This window comes from Macaca thibetana, chromosome 6 (genome assembly GCF_024542745.1).
Source record: "Macaca thibetana thibetana isolate TM-01 chromosome 6, ASM2454274v1, whole genome shotgun sequence".
Taxonomy (NCBI): Eukaryota; Metazoa; Chordata; class Mammalia; order Primates; family Cercopithecidae; genus Macaca; species Macaca thibetana.
Genome location: NC_065583.1, coordinates 80737873 through 80758597, shown reverse-complemented (window position 1 = coordinate 80758597; position 20725 = coordinate 80737873). Strand labels below are relative to the sequence as shown.

Sequence of the window (20725 nt, the reverse complement as noted above, 5' to 3'; positions counted from 1 at the left end):
TAGTCGGGATTTTATTCTTATGTCTGATATTATTTTTTTTCTTCTCATGGGCTCATGCACAAAGAAGCTAGTTTACAGAGCAAGTAATTAAGCTGCCGCCTTAATTTGGAGATTAAGTTATTCCTATCCCCAGGAAGAGAGATAAATTAGTAAACAAAACAAAACACAACAAAAACAATATCAAATAGGTTAGTTTAGCTATCTGTAGCTATCTGCAGAAGTTCAACTTTAAGAGATTTTTATAAACAGTTGCTAATGGAGATGAATAAAACATTTAAATTCAATCAAAATGTTTACATAGGAAGTTCATATTTAGACTTTAAAAGTAATGTAATAAATTCTGTGATACATAAAGTCAGATTTGAACATAAAGGTAATCCAGCTTGCATGAAAAAAACATAACAAGAAGAGTCAGAAGCAAGAATTTGCAGTTTTTATCCAGCATTATTCAGGGGAAAAACACTGACCTGGAAATCAAGATACTCTTATTATTGGAAATGATTGTCCTATTGGGGGCAGGAATCAGTAATTAGACCTTCCTAAAGTCTAAATTATGTATTATTTCTACATACTTACCTATATTTTTGATCTGTACTCATTAAATAGTCATCTATTTTGCAAACTGTTTCCCAAAGAACTTCTTGGCAGCTAAGGAACCGCAGCATCAAAACGTGATGGTTAGGGAGGTGGACATTGAAGTTAGTGGTTTTAAGTCCTTGTTCTCTCATTTTTGAGCTATGTAATCTTGAGCACATCACATGACCTCTCCCTTAATCTTATCTACGAAATTATAATATTTGCAGAATCCATTTCATAGACTTGTTACTAGGATTAAATCAGTTAATACATATTAAATATTAAAAACTATGTTTGGCCCAGAGTAAGGACAATTTAAGTCTTGATAACATATGAAGGGGGAGATTCAAATGGCTGATACACTTTTTGGATTACTATGAGTGCATATTCAATCTATTTTACACTAACATTATAGGCCTTGGTGAATTGGATTGATTTGATTCAGTAATCCATAGCTAATAAGCTTGTTCAAAAACTTAGAGGAATGTACATTTTAATAAAGTATATGGAAAGCCCGTACATATCCAAATGTTCATCTTGACACCTGTGTTTTACATTGTAGCATGTAATATAAGGAAAGGTGTGAATACGGTAATCTATATTTATATCATAAATTGTGTAGAACATTATAGATACTTAATTCTAAGGCAAATAAAAATGTATGCTCAGTTTTTAATTCTGGGAAGAGGTTTGTAAAAATAGTGTATTTTGGAATTTCTTAAAATAAGTATTAAATATGCAAAAATTTGATACATTTTAATATTCTTGGTTAGGAAAATTTAAATCATTTTCTTTATTTGGAGACTTCTCGGTTTGTAATATACTACCATCTCTTATTAATTTCTGAGAGTATTGTGGAATTATATGAGAACACATCATTCCTTTGCAGAGCATGTTGAACAGCAATGTTTCTCAGAATACATTTTGAAAAGGCCTGGGCTGTAATATAAAATAATAAGTGTAAAGAGAGGGATTATAGCAAATCATCCACCATTTCAGGCAAAACCATACCTAAACCTATTTTTAAATCATAAGCATTTAAAAATAATATTTGAGAGTAGGAATAAATTATTTGTAAATACTGCCTTTTAGAAAATTGCTTCAGGCATCAAAACTCATACTACAATCCTGAAAGCTCTTCCATAACATCAAAAATGGAGTTCCACATGATGAGGTCTGATTATACCCCCCAAAGTAGCTAAGAATAACCCATTGTATATGAATCTTTGAAAAAGAAGGTAATAACACAAATATAAATAACATCTATATGTATTAATTATTGTCAGTGCTTCATTACTGGTCTCCAGTAAATGTTTCAAAATTGCAGAATGCTACAGTGGCTTCTTAAAATTTCTCTTAAATGTTTCTGCGGAAATCAATACAGAGTCTGAAAACAGACTTGCAAGTTATAGAAAGCCATGGAAGAAGATTTAAGCATGTAGTTTTTCGGAATCATCTCCTGGAAGGCAAATTGCAAACAATATTAAGTGGATCAAATAGCAGTCGAAATACTAAATTAAAAATCTGTCATAGAATGTGCAGTGTGTACGAACCCATTGTAGCTAAAATAACTCACTAACATTAGTCAGTGGGAGTGTGAATTGGATATAAATGACTGTCACTTGTGAAATACTTTATTCCCTCAACCACAAACAGAATGTACTACACAAAATATTGTTAAGGATTTCCTAATAGTCAGGGAGTTTTTGACATTGCTCATATTCCCATGTATACACTTACAAATAAATGGTTTGCCTAATTGCCAACCACTAGGGCTAAGGGGAGTGGAAAATCAAAGCACTAACCAAAGCTTGTTAAAAATGATCACTTAACATTAACGTACAAAGTATAACCAAGGGCTTGGATATATGAGATAAGAAAAGCAGTGAAAAAAAGGGATTTAATTTATTTTACAATTTTACAAATGATAAAACAATAACACCCGGTTGCTATACACAAACAATAAGAAAACAGTGTTGAACAGAATGAACTTGACAGAATAAACCTCATCTTTCAATTCCACAAATTCTATAAGAAATACTCAGTAGCAATTATTGTGTGCAGCAATGCTATCTCTGTAAACTCTTTTTTTTCCTGCTATTTACATTTGAAACACTTGTGCTTTTGCCTACACAAAGAAACGGTTTTTATTAAAAGGTGCTACTTAAATGAAAAACACAAGGCCTAGAGCCACAGTCTGAAAACTGTAATTCGAATACATTGCTAGCTTGAAGGCTTTACTTTTCTTCTTTATTATTATTTTTAAGATTTGGACATACTAGACTCTTACTGTAACTCTACATATGAACGACATAGAATTCAGTTATAAAGTAGATACCTCTTAAAGCAGGTTAGTAACTGAAGTCTCAAAAGAACTTCTTTATTCTAAAGTGGCCTTACTTATCTCCAGGGTAGTTCACAGTGCAGACCCTGAAGATGTTAGCATAACACAAATCTAGTGTGTACATATTACAGACTCAGTGTGTATAAACACATATACACATATATAACATTGTATATATGCATCACACATGTCTATTTGTACTATATAGTTATATCTATAGCACATATATAATAAAATATCTATTTCTAGGTGGGTTTTATTTGGATTTTCTTTCATCAAATACAAATAATAACCCTCACTCAATTTTTAAAACGTTGGGATATTGATAATGTTTGATGGGAAAACTTTCAAACTTGTAGAGATAACAACTAACTATACACAACTCTTCCCATACCCCTTCCACAATTACATATACTCCCTACAAAAACCACATGAAAACAATTCTTTTATGAACCAAGTATCACGTTATATGCATTATGTCTAACTGACTCAATCAGAAATAAATTAATTTGTTCATCCTTTTTCTGTATAGTAGCTGAATAACTAATTGGTATGTACACTACCCCTAGCATTACTTAAATAAATTGCTTTTGTAAGCATATATGTAGAAATTCCCATTAGTAATTGATATACAATTCATATGATATACAATACATGAAGACATTTGAATGCCCAGCACCTTCTTTCAGATAGAAAAACTTCCGCAGTAGTTTCATCAGTCCTGTGGGCTGAATCATCAGATTTGCCCAGAAAATCTATTACTTGCTCACTTTTTATTTCAGCAACTTAACATTAATTACAGCACAGGCTGAGTAATAATGATGAAAATGTTTCCATGGTCTATTCATGTCAACAGCACAATAACAACCATGTTCTGTAAAGGACAGGAGTATTTCACAATCAGCTGCCTGAGCATTGCCAGGTACAGGGTTAAATAGTAAAAAATAAATTAAAATATTAAAATTGTGAATATATGATATTTTCAAAGTAAAAAAAACTCCACTTATTTCAAGTATGCTTTTATAATTTGATTTTGTTATGATCCTTTATGCTCTGCTATTGGTTAAATCTCAACTCATTTTCTTATTCTTGCCATTAGCCTTCATTGATCTTGCTCTGTTCCTATAAAAAGGCCACAGTAGATAGTGAAAGCGGGAGGGCAGATGGAAAGGTATACAACAAGGAATGAAATGGGCTTGTACGGTTTGTCTTCTTTGAACCCTAAATACTTTTAACTGAATTCATTCTTGACTATTGAAAGTTCCCTGAGAAGAACAAAAGTAGTCTCAGTTGATACTGAAGCCCTTTTTTTCATGCTGAACATTTTTGGAAGTGGGCAATGTATTTAGGGAACACAAAGGATACAGTAGTAACAAAGCAATGTGAAAAAGCTAAAAAGGCACTACTCAATGCATCTATGAGATAAACATCAATGCACAGAACAATTAATGGCTGAGATATGTGTGCTGTGGCCTTTACATTGTTTAAATATATTTATTGAAAATATACTAAAAATGATCCGGCTGCAGTGGCTCACACCTGTAATCCCAGCACTTTGGGAGGCTGAGGTGGGTGGATCACTTGCAGTCAGGAGTTCAAGACCAGCCTGGCCAACATGTTGAAACTTCGTCTCTACTATACAAAATTAGCCAAGTGTGGTTATGGGCGCCTGTAATCCCAGCTACTCACGAGGCTGAGGCACAAGAATCACTTGAACCTGGGAGGTGGATGCTGCAGTGAGCTGAGATGGCATCACTGCACTCTAGCCTGTGTGACAGAGTGAGACTCCATTTCCAAAAAAAAAAAAGAAAGAAAGAAAGAAAAAAGGAAGAAAATATGCTAAAAATGGCAAGGTACATTGCTGCTGCTTTTTAAAGACATACTTTAAGTGCCCAGATGGATTTTACCTATAAGATATTTGCTTGTGACTTCTAGATTTCTGTTGGATTTAAATTAAAGGCTACTTGAACAGCTTATCATTTGCAAGTAGTCCAAATTTAGATTTTATAAATCACTTTCAATTTGTTAAGTAAACCAGACTTTTCAACTTTACATTCAAAACATGTATCTATTCTCTTACAATTTCCAATAGATAAGAGGTTTAATTATAAAAGTACATTAATGTTCCATTCATTTTTAGCTATCAGCCTCCTATACGCATTAGATTTCACTTACTTAGAGACACATACATTCTCAAAAGATGTAACATTCTATATCCCAAGGTTTTACTATATTTTTAAAAGATGGCATCTCATTAAAAATATTGAGAACTGTACTACTGTGAATATCCTTTTCCACGGTAACACACACACACACACACTTCATGCTTTTTATTCATTTCTCAGATTGTTTTCCCTAAGAAACAAAACATATATATTCCCCGTGCATTTCTTCTTTCCTCAAATTGCCTCCCCAAGAAATAAGAAATCAAAGTAGAAGTGAGAATGCAGTGCTTCTGCTTTCTAAAGAAACACTCCACTATCGTATGTTACCAGAAAACTGGCCTACCGGTCAATTCTGTCATACATTAAAAATTTTTAAATTACTTTATTAATAATTTCATGTGTCTCTTGAAGAACACATGTGATATTGTGACTACATTTAACTACAGAAAATATTGGTCAATTAAATTCATTTTAAATGCAAAATATTGACACAATTTCATTGTTAAACCTCTTGAAATTAATCATCTCTGTTTTGAAAACAATACTCTATTAATAATGTTATTTCTGCACTAAGAAATTTAACAGTAATATATGAAGCATTTCCATATTTCTATTTGAATAACAAGGGGAATATCAAAGAACTGGACGTCACATTTCAGCTATATCAATCTAATATTTATTCTAAAGGGCAAAATGCTTCCACAAAATTATTATGTAATGCAAAAGGTGTGAAAAACATTTCAAATGAAAATAAAGCATGAGTTTGGAAATTTAAAAATATTTAGAGACAACTTTCACATTAATAGCAAAATAATATATTCATGTTAATAATATATTATTTTCATGAAAGAAAAATGGTTTGCTGTGTAGAAACGCAAGCGTAATCTTTGGTACCAAAGATCTTTTTTTCTTTTTTTCATTTTTTTAAAATTCTGCCTATTTTACCATCTCTGATGACATGGAACATCTTTCCTTTAGAATGGCCTAATATTACATAGTGGTTCACTTTAGCTGGTACCTTCTACACCACTGGAAAATAATATGCAGGTTTAGAGTTGTGCAAAATAAAACTTTTTAGAAAGTTGGCCAGGTGCAGTGGCTCACGCCTGTAATCCCAGCACTTTGGAAAGCCGAGGTGGGCAAATGATGAGGTCAGGAGATCTAGAGACAATCCTGGCTAACATAGTGAAACCCCATCTCTACTAAAAATACAAAAAATTAGCCGGGCGTGGTGGCAGGCGCCTGTAGTCCCAGCTACTCAGGAGGCCGAGGCCGGAGAAAGGCGTGAACTTGGGAGGCGGAGCTTGCAGTGAGCTGAGATCACACCACTGCACTCCAGTCTGGGCGACAGAGGGAGACTCCATCTCAAAAAAAATAAAATAAAATAAAATAAAATCTTTGTGTGATAGCTTTTAAAAAGCATAAGAACTTTAAAAATAATTAAAGTTTCTTTCCTCATTCATATGTATCTCAGAAAGGATTTCTAAGCACCCTAATACCCAAAACAAAAGAGATCCCAGAAGACAAACAAAAACATAAATTAAAACATAAAATTCATGATCAGACTCAGAGTCCTGACTGAAGGCATTTACTTGAGTTGTTTAATCTTATGGATTTCATTGCTCAAACTGCTTCCATCTTGGTTTCTGCTGACAAGGATGGTTTAATTTCCCAAGGTCAGAGTTAAGTTCCTGGGGTTCCTCTTCTGATGTGCTTGGTGTTGCTGTGGGCAGCCTGACAGTGATAAACATATTTGCTTTGTTAACTAATGATGAGTGCACTGTTGGATCTTGTAAACACTACTGATTATACATTCAAACTGTATTCTTAGTGGAAGTGGCACTTACTAGGACCCTTGAAGTCAAAATATTTAATTTTTAGAGCACTTTGCAGGTATTTCGTCAGCTGGTAGTCGATTTCTCATGAACGTCCTTTATTCACCTTTCAGTTAATTGGTGGATGCTGAAACCCAGCCGTGTTTTGGATCCTATTTTCAAATCTCCGGAAGCATCTTCAGAAAAGAAGTGCATATTGTTTGTTTCAAAATGTGCTTTATTGCTTTACACACTTTCCTGTTGTCAGTTTTAGAGCTCCTCTATTATGTAGCACATTTAATGTTTTGAATTCCAATGGCATTCTGTGAGGGCTTGCATTGGAAAAGTACCTATATTTTAAGTCATCATAATAATGATATTTGACCGCTTTTCCATTTAAATCCTTAGGGAATGGCCAGAATCCATACAGGTGAATTTCATCACAGAATCTTGTGGCAAGTGTATACATGAGGAGACCTGTGCTGGGTCTTTTGATAGGAACTTTGTTAGTCAGCCAGTAACTGGAAAAACAAAAAACAAAATCAAGAAGAGAAGAATTTAGAGAAACAGAGCATATCCTATAGCAAGCATACAATGCAGAAAACTTAAAAAGTATCTTTATGAATAATATTTTAAAGAATTACTGAAGAAATATTTCTAAGCATTTAGAAAATTTGATGCTTTTATTTTATTTTTTCTTTAATGTTTATTCTCTTTCTTATTCTTGAGGTCATATAAATACGCAGGGGACCTGGAATGTAGGTGAATATTACTCTAGAACCTCACCTTTGAAATGAATCAATAGCAAACATTTATATAATATGCAGAGTAAAATCTTCTCAAAAGGGACTAAATATGACTGCAGAAGTCATGGTAACTGGGTAAAGATTAAATAATCTTTCTAGAAAAAAATAGTTTGAAACTATGCCTATAGATTTTCAAAATGTATGATATTGCAATTAAAATTCCAAAGAAATAAATGCTTTATCTATGTTATATCAACTGATTTATTCAGCTGTAATTTTCCAAGTCACAAGGTACTAAAGCAAATTAGAAGCCTTAGTTCCACTCATAAATAAAAAAGTTGTAGAATAATTGATAGTTTTCCACATACACAATTCAACATTTTGTTAAATAGATAAAATATATTTCAATGCTGATAAGTACTTTACAGGCAATAAAGCACTTCAAAATGTTTAAATCCATAATTGCTGTCAAACATTCATGTGAAAAGCACACAAACTCACATCTCTGGAAGAAAGGAGATTTCCAATATTTCTTGGCATATTCATTTCCTTAAGGGCAATGATGTTTTTTGAAAACAGCTGAGTGTGGATTTTTCTCTTACTTTCAAAGTTGTCCAATTATAAACACAAAAACTTAATAAGTTTAAAAATTATTTTGTTTTTGCTATTGTCTTCTATTTGGAGAGATATGTACTCTGCCATCCAGATGTAAGGGAAATATGTTAGATCCCATTTGTTGCTGTATTTAATAAACTTGCTTTAGATTTCACATATTATTTTCTTTTTCTCTAAAACTTTTATAAAGCTTTCCAGGGGAGATAAAATATATCTAGATTACTGAGTATGAAAAAAACTTAAAGTGAGATGTTACTTCATTTCCTTAAATAAATTTATACTTTCAAACCTCACTGGAAACATCCAAAACAGGGAAAATATACCTCACCATAATAATTTTATATTTTGTCTTTCATTTTCTCGCTTCTCTGAATCAGGAATGGCCTTACACATATTCTATTTTTCTCATTTACTGAAGGCCGTGGGCTAAATATTTTGAGCTGTATGAAATGTGTTATGAACCATTTATTATCACAATTGTTTTGAGAACGTCTGTAATCAGTAAAGAAGATTTTATAAGAAATTTTCAGAGAAGAACATCTAGGAATTTTCTCATAACTCAGAGTAACTTAATGAGCAAAACCATAACTTATACACTATTAACATAATGAAGAAACCATAGAGCGTGATTCTATGCAAGGAGCATAGTCAAACTTCTTTGAAGACTTTGAAGAAACTATGATATGGCCTGAAGCTCACTGGGCTCTGAGAAAACAAGTGTTTTTTAACATGAAATAATGATTATAGGAAAGTATTGCGAATGTGATCTTATGTGAAAGCATTGTGAACGTGTATGGTTACAGAGGTTAGGTGATGCAGTTGGTTAGTTAAAAAAAATCTATCTATTTATAAATTTTTAAAGTAAGCCAAGCAAATTCACATTCAGTCAAAAAGAAAAGAGTATTACCATTAGGCAAAGTCAATGATTAGGAATAATTTGACAGTATGAGGTTCATGGTGAATTATTTCTTTTTTTTTTTTTTTTGAGACGGAGTCTCGCGCTGTCACCCAGGCTGGAGTGCAGTGGCCGGATCTCAGCTCACTGCAAGCTCCGCCTCCCGGGTTCACGCCATTCTCCTGCCTCAGCCTCCCGAGTAGCTGGGACTACAGGCGCCCGCCACCTCACCTGGCTAATTTTTTGTATTTTTTAGTAGAGACGGGGTTTCACCGTGTTAACCAGCATGGTCTCGATCTCCTGACCTCGTGATCCGCCCGTCTCGGCCTCCCAAAGTGCTGGGATTACAGGCTTGAGCCACCGCGCCCGGCCGAATTATTTCTAAAGTGAGAAAAATGCTGCTATATTACTTGTATGAAACTCCAAACTTCTTACTACCAATGAATGCTTTCCATTTCCTAATTCTGGAGAGATTTCCTCAAGGTTCATGTAACTATGGTTGCTCATTGACAAATACCAAAGCAATTTCTACATGCAATACAAATAAGTAACTACAATGTTAGAAATGCTGAAGGCAAAATTATTTTCTTTAAAATGGTGTCAGAGATGAGCAATCACTCAACCTTTTTCGATTCAGCGCATCTTATGAGATACCACAAATAGAATATCACTGAAGTGTCTTGAAAATGAAACTGGGATTGCGAAGCATCTTATTTGAAAGTAATGGGTAGAGTGGCTTTAAAACCTTTCTGTGGTCTTGTTCTAGATAAATTAATCTATGCAGTTAAAATACTGAATTAATTTAGCTTTAATTCAGCTAACAGAAAAATAAACTTTGCGATATTTCATTTGCAACACTTTGAATAATTTCAAAGAAAAATATACCATCAATATTTCAGGACATTTTTGAAGAAACAACATAAAATAAATGCCACTTATCCTATTGATTTCTAAAAAGTGTCACAGGAAAATACACCTTAATAAATGACATCAATATGTAACAGATAAGTTGAAAAATACCTTAAGTCAGGCAATAAGTAATAACTTTCTAAAAATTTAAAAACACAGAACTGATCAAACAGTCAATAAGACTATATTTTGTGTTTATCAACCTAATGTTGTTTGAAATTATATAGGCCAATCTAAATTATAGTAATTCAGTATTAAACCAGTAACAAATTCCACATGTGAAAAGAACAAAAATAGATATTCTTTTAAATTCTGTTAGCATATTTGGTTAGATAATAATTATCAGCATTAAAAGCTAGAGCCCAGACTACAATTTTGAAATCCATACCTGAATGTATACACCTATATACAATTTGATATTTGAAAACTGCAAATTCTTATGGAGTCTATCAAAAGAGATAGAATATTAACTTGTGTTTCATCCTCATTAGGAAAAATAATAAATTGAAAATAATGCATTATAAAATAATGGAATAGTCACACTGTTTCAGTATAGCATGTTCTAATTTTTATCCCAAATATACATGTTATAGCTTAAAATTTAGCAAAATTTTAAATTCAACCAATAATTTAGTTTGCATACATGTATTTCTTTCTATGTAAATCGATTTTTTTGTGTGTTACCAAATCAATGTAAACTCCTTGTAGAAAATTTGAAGAAAAAAAAATCTGAGTAAGAAAAATATTACCTATAATCCATACACATAAAGATAATTACTGCTATAATATGTGACATTCTTTTGCTTCTCTGGTTGATTTGGATCTTAATATATGTTACATTCATACATAGACATATACAAGTTAGTTTTCATCAGAGAGGCTTTGTTTTATTTTTAATATTATTAATTTCCTTTCATTCTTCCTTTCTTCCTTCTTTCCTTCCTTCCCTCCTTTCTTCTTTCTTTCCTTCCCTTTTGTTTTATGATTATACTTTCTTCTGTTGTATGAAACATTCACTCTGGACTTTATGTGTAAATAGAACATTTATTACTTTTTAATAAATTTGGTAGCCTCTATAGATCTCACTACTCTCTCACATACAAAACAGAGCATGAAAGCTCTGTTTTGGCTAAGTGAGGTGTCTTATATACTCTTGCTCCAACATGGTTGTTCCATTTCTTACATCAAAGAAACTCAAAATTTGTAATGTCTCTACCGACCAAATCAGTGTGCTATAGAAGGCTATATTTATAGTCAGTAGCTGCAGCTTTGAATCTGTGATATGTTTATAAGTACTTGAGAAAGCTGTTTCCCTTCCTTGGAGCCCAGTTAACAATATTTAACATAAAAGGTTGTGATGCTGTAAAAGAGGAAGTAAAAGTAAAAGAATATAAAGCTTGACATATAATAAGTAATACTACTTGGCTCTCAGCATATCCCAAAACAATCATTCTTCAGTCCCACTCACAAATCCCACTTCTCTCTTGGAAACTTCCGTGACTACTTATTGGCTGGACAATTGTGGTCACGTTGTTTAACCTCAATGGACATATTTCCTTAATTGTGAAACAAACATTTAATTTATGGCTTTGGGGTTTCCTCTATAAAATTCGATTGTAGTTTCAAATCTTCTCTCTCCATGAAATTGTGTGAAACACTCTTATTCCTTGTCTCCTTTCTCCTCACAATTTTGTTCCCTCTCCTTCCTTCAGGTTGTAGTACATTGCAGAGAAAAGAAGGTACCTAATAAATGCTTACTGATTTTAAATCCAGTAATATTTTAGATTGTATCTCATAATAATAGCAGATAATAATCACCTGATGAGTCAAAATACCTGATTATTTCAAGCAACCACAGTTCTAGAACAACAATGTTATAATTAACAACATTGATACTAAGGAGAGCTCACATTCAATATATTGACAAACAAGGAAAATTAGTTTGTGTTTATATTTAAATAAAGAAGTCTAAATTTTTAGAAGTATAACATTGGTGCAAAAGTAATTGTGGTTTTTGCTATTGAAAGTAATGGCAAAAACTGCAATTAATTTTATACCAACCTAATAATGATAGTTTTTTTCCTCTTAAAATATTAGTCTTCTTCAAAAAATCAAATGTGATAATTTCTAGAAGAATTTGAATATCAAGGATGGAATTTCACTGTGCCAACAGTTGTAATTTAATGTTATATTATAAACAAAGTTTCCATTAATGAGCCCAGAAATTCTTCTATCTGGAATGTGAGATGAAGTGTATAACAAAATATACCTTTATATTCTTAATTCAGGAGCTCCTCTATTTCTCCTCTCATATTTATCTTCCAATAACTGAGATTTGTGCTTGATTCCACTGGAAGACTATGTCACGGGTTAAAAAAATGGTTTTTGGTTCTTCTAGTCTACGGTAACTTGAGATATTATAAAATAATTGGCTTTTTTTTGGATGTTTTTTTTTGAGACAGAGTCTCGCTCTGTCACCCAGGCTGCAGTGCAATGGCGCGATCTTGGCTCACTGCAATCTCCGCCTCCCGGGTTCAAATGATTCTCCTGCCTTAGTATCCCAAGTAGCTGGGATATCAGACACCCACTACCACACCCAACTAATTTTTTTTTTTTTTTTTTGTATTTTTAGTAGAGACTGGGTTTCATCATGTTGGCCAGGCTGGTCTCAAATTCCTGATCTCATGATCCGCCTGCCTCAGCATCCCAAAGTGCTGGGATTACAGGCATGAGCCACCGTGCCCCGCCAAATAATTGGCTTTCTATTAGTAATCTTTGCAGAACATATCTGCACATTCTGAACTCTAGAGTCACGCCAGAAAGCTAACAGAGACCATTTATGATGATATTATTTTTCCCATCAAAAATCATGTATGGAACAATAAATAAATGTATGTTTTTTTGAGATTCCATCATTCACATTTGTCAATATTTCCATTCATTCTTATGAGGAGTATATGTGTGTCAACCATATAACATGGAACTTAAAGCAGTCATCCCTGGACATATTGAAATGGAATATCTGCTGTTTTCTTCCCTACTGTTAAAATAGTCCTTTCATTGTATTCTAATCTGCAGTATATTATATAAAGCACAAGCAAGTTAATTTTGTTTTGAAATTATTTTGGCACAGTTCATGATACCTTTTAAGATTATGAAATGGCTTGTGCTGTCAGATAAAGCAGGGTTGATAGTAAATTCTTTAAATAAAAGTAGAACTTCCAGCACTGAACTTGCTGAAAATAATTCACTCTGCCATGAAGTAATCCTTATAGTATGCCAGACAGACAATAAGTGATAGATCTTAGATCTTGTTCTAATGTGTGTAAATAAAGGGACAGACAGACATATTTAACATGATTTGGCAAGCTAAGTGTAAACCTAGGGGTAAAAAGATAAGCAATTATTAAGAGGTAGCAATAAGAATAATTTATTGAGAGTATATAATGGGCCAGAAACAGTGTAAAGAGCTCTATATATGGTCCTTTTTCATTTAATCCTTGCCAAAAACCTATGAGTAGATGTTATGTCATATATGAGGACACTGAGGTTTGGTGGTGATGGGAAAGAAAGGCTAAATAATCAGTTAAAAGTCACAGAAATTGTAGGTGACAGGACCAAGATTTAAGCTCACATATACCTGGCTATAACTATTTTAATTTTAACTTTTAAAAATTGTTTTCTTTAGCTACTTAAGAGCATTCAGCTTGGAATAGCAAGTTCTTAGGATCATTACCAACAGGGAGTTAATTGGTGGAAAAAGTAAACAATGATCTGTATGGTGTTATGGTGATTAACAGGCCAGTATCAATAGTGATTTTTTTCTATGTATGAAGCTTTTTGGAAATTTTTTTTTCAAAGGTAAATAAAAGAGGACTAGTATAAAGGACCCACTTTTCCCATGTACACTCTCAAAAGTGCTTGAAGTCAGAAGACAATTTTGTACTTTCACGATATATTTTACTTAACCACATTGCAAATGACAAAGGCAATGACATTGTACCAAAGGGTAAGAATTTCCTTGCAGAGTTTTATGATGCTTCTGAAGGTATTTTGAAGTCTCATTAAAATGAAAGCAGAAGTCTGTAGCTTTAAGAGGTCAATTGCTAATTTTTTTTCTACGTGCCCTTTGTATTCAGAGCTCTGCGTCAAATAGCTGAGAAAGAGAAAGTAGAAAATATTTTCTACAGAAGCTCTTCATAGTATACATACAGAGAATACTTTATCACACTTTATAAGCTTAATTCATCAGAGGCATAAACGACTCATGGCATGAGGAAAGGAATGGGGATACTACTTTATGCTCAATGATCACTAAATTCTATTCAGTACCAATGTATGTTATCTGACATCTATCAGAGAAACAAGGCTTTGCCCTTAGCTCTGAATTTCACCCCTCTTCTTTTTATCTGTCTATGCACATTGTCACATCAAGTATGGATACAATGTTAAGAAATTCTAGATCTACCTATATTATGTTAGTTCAGCCAACTGTCTCATATTTAATGAATACACAACTCCCATTATTGTGATATTAGTAATTTTACTCCATATAGTTTCAAACCACTTTCACATGATCCTCATAAAATATTACAATATACGCAATAGAATATATTATCATCCCTACTTCATAGAGGATGCAGTTGTGGCTCAATAAGTAAAATAGCTTATCCAGTTTTGTTCAGCCAACAAGCTGTACATTGGTATGTTGGTGAATGTTTAAAGCAGACATTGGGTGTCGGGAGACAGTTCAATGATATATATAGCATTTGTCAGTTTCTGTGGTGTAAATGTTACCATCATGGCTGATTTCAAGCTACCAACCTGACATCAGTGAACACTAAATTGGGAAGAGATGGCGCAATGAGATCTTACAAGCCAGTACAAGCAAGCTCCAGCATGCTGCAGACTGCAGAAGAGAGAGAAAATATTCCTTCTGACCTGCAGCTTCATGAGTTTTAACCAACAAAATTCAATTTAAAAAATTACTTAGAAACATTTCCAGGTATTAGTTGTTTATTCCATTTGTGAAGAGAGAAAATAGAGTAAACCATTTATTAAGAGAGAAAGTGGAGTAAGGAAGCTATCTTTGTAAAGATAGCATCATTACCTATTAATATAAATGTTTACCATTATCTAATAAAAATAGAAACAGAAGAGATAAATGATGTTTTTATTTTAAACTCATATTCAACAGAATACTGGAAACACAGTTGGTACTTAATGCATGCTTATTTAATTTATTCTTGCTGGCATTTTAGAGAATTGTAGTGTTAATAAAATAGCATTCTCATGACTTGCTAATCCCTGAGTTACAATATTCAATAGTTTGAAAGTATTGGAAAAACTGAAGCCCGGCTTTGATGTACCTTTGTTAATGATGTGATCTTGAGCAAACCATTTAAACATATTCGGACTCAGTTTACTCACCAACAAAATGAGGATCTTAATATGGTTTCACTGTATCTAAAACTTTCACTTCTATATGATCAAAAGCAGTATGAAATTCACAATAAGGAACAAGAGAGCTCATTCAACTATAGCAGTAGTCTATCCTTTACATCTTGCTGGCAGATACTAACTACCCCTACTTTATCTGACATAACATGCAGCATTTCTCTTCAACCGCATCATGGAGCTCTTTGATTAGATCATCCCTACTGAAAAACTTACAATATAATTTCCACTTTCCTGTAATACTCGTAATTAAGGGTCATATAATCTTTTCTCCTAACAAATTCATAATTAATGTTTATTTCAAATTTATTTATTCATTTTAATTAACATATAAAATTGTATTCATTTTATAAAACATGATGTTTTGATAATGTTTGATTATCTGAAAGTTATAAAATGACCCATTACAATTTAAAAGCTAAAGCTAATGTAAGAGAATTAAGTCACAGGAAAATGGAATCTTGCTGAAAATTGAGAAAAATTAAACAAAAATAACCATAGAGAATACTCTAGACTTTATTTACCATGTCAGATTGTTGAATGGAATTAAAATATATGTCTCCCAAACTACATATATGATTCAACTAATCATATGTGGGCTAGATTTTGGTGAAGAAGAATTTTAAAAATAAACATCATATAATAGATGGATTATAACTGCATTAGTAAAATATATTTGGGGAGTTGTCAAAGATAATGCTTAAAATCTTGAGCTGGCAAATTGGAGGTAGAGTAAAATATGAAACAGATGTCAAACCACAGATGTTAATGGCCTTTTTTTTAAATCCATTACTATTTCAATGACCTTCACTTTTAATCCTTCTGAGAAAAAACTGAAACTCATAACCTAAACTTCCAGAATGAAGAAGTGGTGACGTACAAAAAGTGAAATACTAGAAAAATAGAAAAGGGATGGTCTTCTGAAGCATGATGAAGGAGTTAAATTAGGTTAACATTTAAGTGCTCTTATGAGATCAGGTTACTGTTTGAAAATCAAAAACCATGGAAACTGTACATTTTTCTTACTAAGATTGAAAGGAAACAGTGCAATAATTAATCACAGGACATAGAATCCTACAAGAAAAAAAAAAGCATTAAAATACAAGGAGTGGTAGTTGTGTAGGTAATCCTAAAGCTCAGTAAAAACGGGTTAGATAGGGAAGATGATAATGATCTAGGTGTTTATCCATGCACATTTTTTCTTTACATTGACATGGAGTCCAAGGAGGTACTTAGAGAATATACTTCCATATTCCCCAGCTTATATGAGGTTAATTTCCCAATAAAAGTTAATTTTACTATGACAACAAAATATAAACAACTCTTCTAATGATCTGATGATCTTATTTTAGCTTGATTTGGACTGTTTACAAATGGATATGCTCAGTTTACATCAATAAGTCAGGTTACATTAACCTCTCAGTTGTGCTAAAATCAATTTCAAGAAAAGTAAGGACCAACAAATGTGATCTATATTCCATTGAATAATGTAACATTCTTGCTATCAATGTACACTAACTAAACATCAGTCAAAGATCAGAGTTCTCAAATCCCAGCAAATGAATAGAATTAAGATAGCCATAAGCAAATTCAAAGTGGTTCCTAAAAACATTCTCAGCAAGCATCAAACTAATAGCATTTGGGAAGGTTAGTCAAATATAAATCTTTATTCTCTATTTTTATTCCTGCCATAAAGGGCAGATACTGTAGGAACTGCCCATTTAGACAATTGCCTTGTCCCTGGCATAAACTGAACATTCAAATAAGGACTTTCCATGAGCATATAAGAAAGGGAACTTCCCAGCTGAGGAAAACCTCCATGAAGGAATAATGCTAAGACAATGTCAAGGTGGCAGGCTTTGGGTTTTGAATTCTATTACAAAGCCACTGTTTTAATTCTGCTCCACAAAATTAAAGAAAAACTTTCAACTTTTAGCCCTGAAACTTTAAAGGGCTATAAGATGCTATGAAATATGTTTCATTAGTCAAATATCAATAAATACCTGGATTGTTTTTCCCCTCCACATGTTAATCCCTATTTGGTGAAATGTCAATCTATTCAAACCATTGTTAATTTTCCTCCCTTTACTTTATGTTAAAATAAAGTCAATGGTGATACCTTCAACACATTTTAGGCAGAATCACTTAGTTTAAAAACTGCATTTATAAAATGATTGCCGAAATCAAGAATGTTAATATAGAGAAAGTTTCTAACATAATGTTAATGTTCCTATTGAACAACTTCGGTACAGTGAAAAATCTTAGGACTTAGATTGCAGTCAGCCCTCACAGTGTAAGCTCTAAGCCTTGGCTAGTCCTTGTCACGTCTGTGTTTCAGATTCCTGATCTCTAAATTTGGGCAAGAACCTCTTCCCTTTAGGAATGCTGAAAGAATTGAATGATACCATACAAATAATAGTTCACTGTAAATTACGTATCAATATGTAAATGAAATGTAATATACTATGTCGAAGCAATCACATTAACAAAGTCAGGTCACATTACCTATGTACAAGTGTTAGAACCAGAGCAACTCCATCTTGAATAGGAGCTCGGTGAAATAAGACTGAGACCTACTGGGCTACATTCCTAGACAATTAGGCATTCTAAGTCACAGGATGAGACAGAAAATCAACACAAGACACAGATCATAAAAACCTTGCTGATGAAACAGTTTGCAGTAAAGAAACCAGGTAAAACCCACCAAAACCTGTAATCCCAGCACTTTGGGAGGCCGAGGCGGGCGTATCACGAGGTCAGGAGATCGAGATCATCCTGGCTAACACGTGAAACCCCGTCTCTATTAAAAATACAAAACATTAGCTGGGCGTGGCAGCGGGTGCCTGTAGTCACAGCTACTGGGGAGGCTGAGGCGGGAGAATGGCGTGAACCCGGGAGGAGGAGCTTGTAATGAGCCGAGATGGCGCCACTGCACTCCAGCCTGGGGCGACAGAGCGAGACTCCGTCTCAAAAAAAAAAAAAAAAAAAAAAAAAAAAAAAAAAAAAAAGACACCAAAACCGGGATGGTGATGAAAGTGACCTCTGGTCATACTCACTGCTACACTCCCACAAGGGCCATGGCAGTTTACAAAAGCCATGACAATGTCAGGAAGTTACCCTATATGGTCTAAAAAGGGAAGATATGAATAATCCACCCCTTATTTAGCATATAATCAAGAAATAAAAATAAAAAAGGGCAACCAGCTCTGTCTATGAAGTAGCCATTCTTATATTGCTTTACTTTCTTAATAAACTTGCTTTCACTTTACTGATTTGCCATGGATTCTTTCTTATGTGAGAGCCAAGAATCCTCTCTTGGGGTCTAGATGGGATCCCCTTTCCAGTAATACATGCTCATATAACACTCAACTAACAAATGTAAGTTCAGTTTCATTTAACTCTTATTTTTGTTTAAATAATTTAACGAATTGGTGCCTGAATTATACAACCAGGACTTGAAAATTATCTGGTAAAACAAAGCAAAACAAATGAAGAAACAAAAAACTCCAATAGTTACTTTTTTTGGACTTGATAAATTTTAGAAAGCAGTGAAAAATGATCATGTGGTATCTATCTAGAATGTGGACTATGCAATTCAACTCAATATAGCAATCATGAAATTCATTTAAATTTAGAGGCACTGCCTAAGACAAACATTTATTCCATACAATTTGTTTTCTTTCTGTTACACTGGTATAATAGAAATTCAAGAATGAGAGTCACAAAGTTTTTTTTACCGACACTTTGAATAAGAATATAAGTTGATAGAGATAATTAACTGAGACTTTATAACAATAAACTTAAAGAGAGTTAAATATAACTTTCTTTACAATGAAAATGTGATTGAAATGGCTTTTTGTTCTTGTTATTGTTCAAGAGGAATATTTCCATAATAAAGCCTCTCAAATCACTTGTTTGATTGATGATTGGTTCTACTTGGGCAAAAAATCTGAAGAAAGGCAATCTGTGGGAGTTGGTTTGTGAAGAAGTGTACAGTGTCCTTGACCGTCTGTTTCTCTTTTAGTACATTCACATAATATTGTTTTGTATGATGACTCAAATTTCATGTATAAACTGCTAGAATGCATGTAATACATATAGAGTGCAGAAGGCAAGAGAAGAATCTAGGGTATATACAGGTTCATAAAGAATGTATAGAGTACTAGAGTATAAACTGCATTAAAATATTGGGGAAAGATTAAGTTTAAAATATTACAAAACCTCACATTGAATCTCTAGTGGGGTTACTTAACTAAAAGAAAACTGAGATATCTCAGTTGCTATCTTAATTCATTCTTTGGAAGAAGGCTACAAATCCATAAAATTTATGGGAACTCTTTAAAGGATATCCAGAGGATCCTACCTTTTGAACAGACATGAAAAAAAAAAAAAAAGGCTTTTTATTTTTGGTCTAACAATTGTGAATCAAAGCAAACTCAGGAACTAAGGAACTCTGTTATATATCTAAGAAATTTTAAATAACAGCATCTAAAAAGGAAAAAAAAAAGAGCAGGGGGTAAGGTAAGTCATCCCATTCAGTTCCTTAACCAAATAAGAAAATACACCTAATGAGTTCCTCCAACGGCTGCCTACACAAAAGACTTAGTAAATAAGATCTTTAGGCCAGGCGCAGTGGCTCATGCCTGCAATCACATCACTTTGGAAGGTTGAAGTGGGAGGGTCCTGGAGGCCAAAGGTGTGAGACCAGCCTGGGCAACATAGAAAGACCCTGTCTTTACAAAAAAAAAACATAGCCAGCAGTAGTGGCATACACCTGAAGTCTTAGTTATTAGAGAGGCAGAGGTAGGAGGATAACTTGGGCCCAGGAAATTGAGGTTACAGTGAGTTATTATCAGGCCACTGCACTCCAGCCTGGGTGACAGTGTGAGACTCTGTCTCTAAGTAATAAAAATAAGAGATTTTATCAGATTATTAGAACCAGTGATTATTCACTGTCAGAGAAACATATAGATTCCTAGAGTGGGATATAAGTAGAAGTATAATAAATACAGTTGTTTTGATTGGGTTCAAATCATATTATTTAATTTATTTTGCAATTCCAAATATTACTAAAGACAGACATGAGATTTCATGTTTATTTATTTATTTATTTATTTTGGAGGCAAGGGTTAAAGAAACTTTGAGGATGGTCTATGATTCTACTGAATTATATTTTATATATTAACATTAAGCTTTCTAGATCA

General features: G+C 33.2%; 1 protein-coding gene across 1 annotated transcript in view; it reads right to left on the bottom strand.

The window, feature by feature from the left end:
* Positions 1 to 2194: 2194 nt before the first annotated feature.
* The window catches only part of ST8SIA4 (ST8 alpha-N-acetyl-neuraminide alpha-2,8-sialyltransferase 4), a 102302-nt gene continuing 83771 nt past the window's right edge, over positions 2195 to 20725 (bottom strand). Inside the window, 1 exon segment of the mRNA XM_050794404.1 lies at positions 2195 to 7420. Coding sequence (XP_050650361.1) covers positions 7138 to 7420 — 283 coding nt within the window. The 3' untranslated portion in view covers positions 2195 to 7137.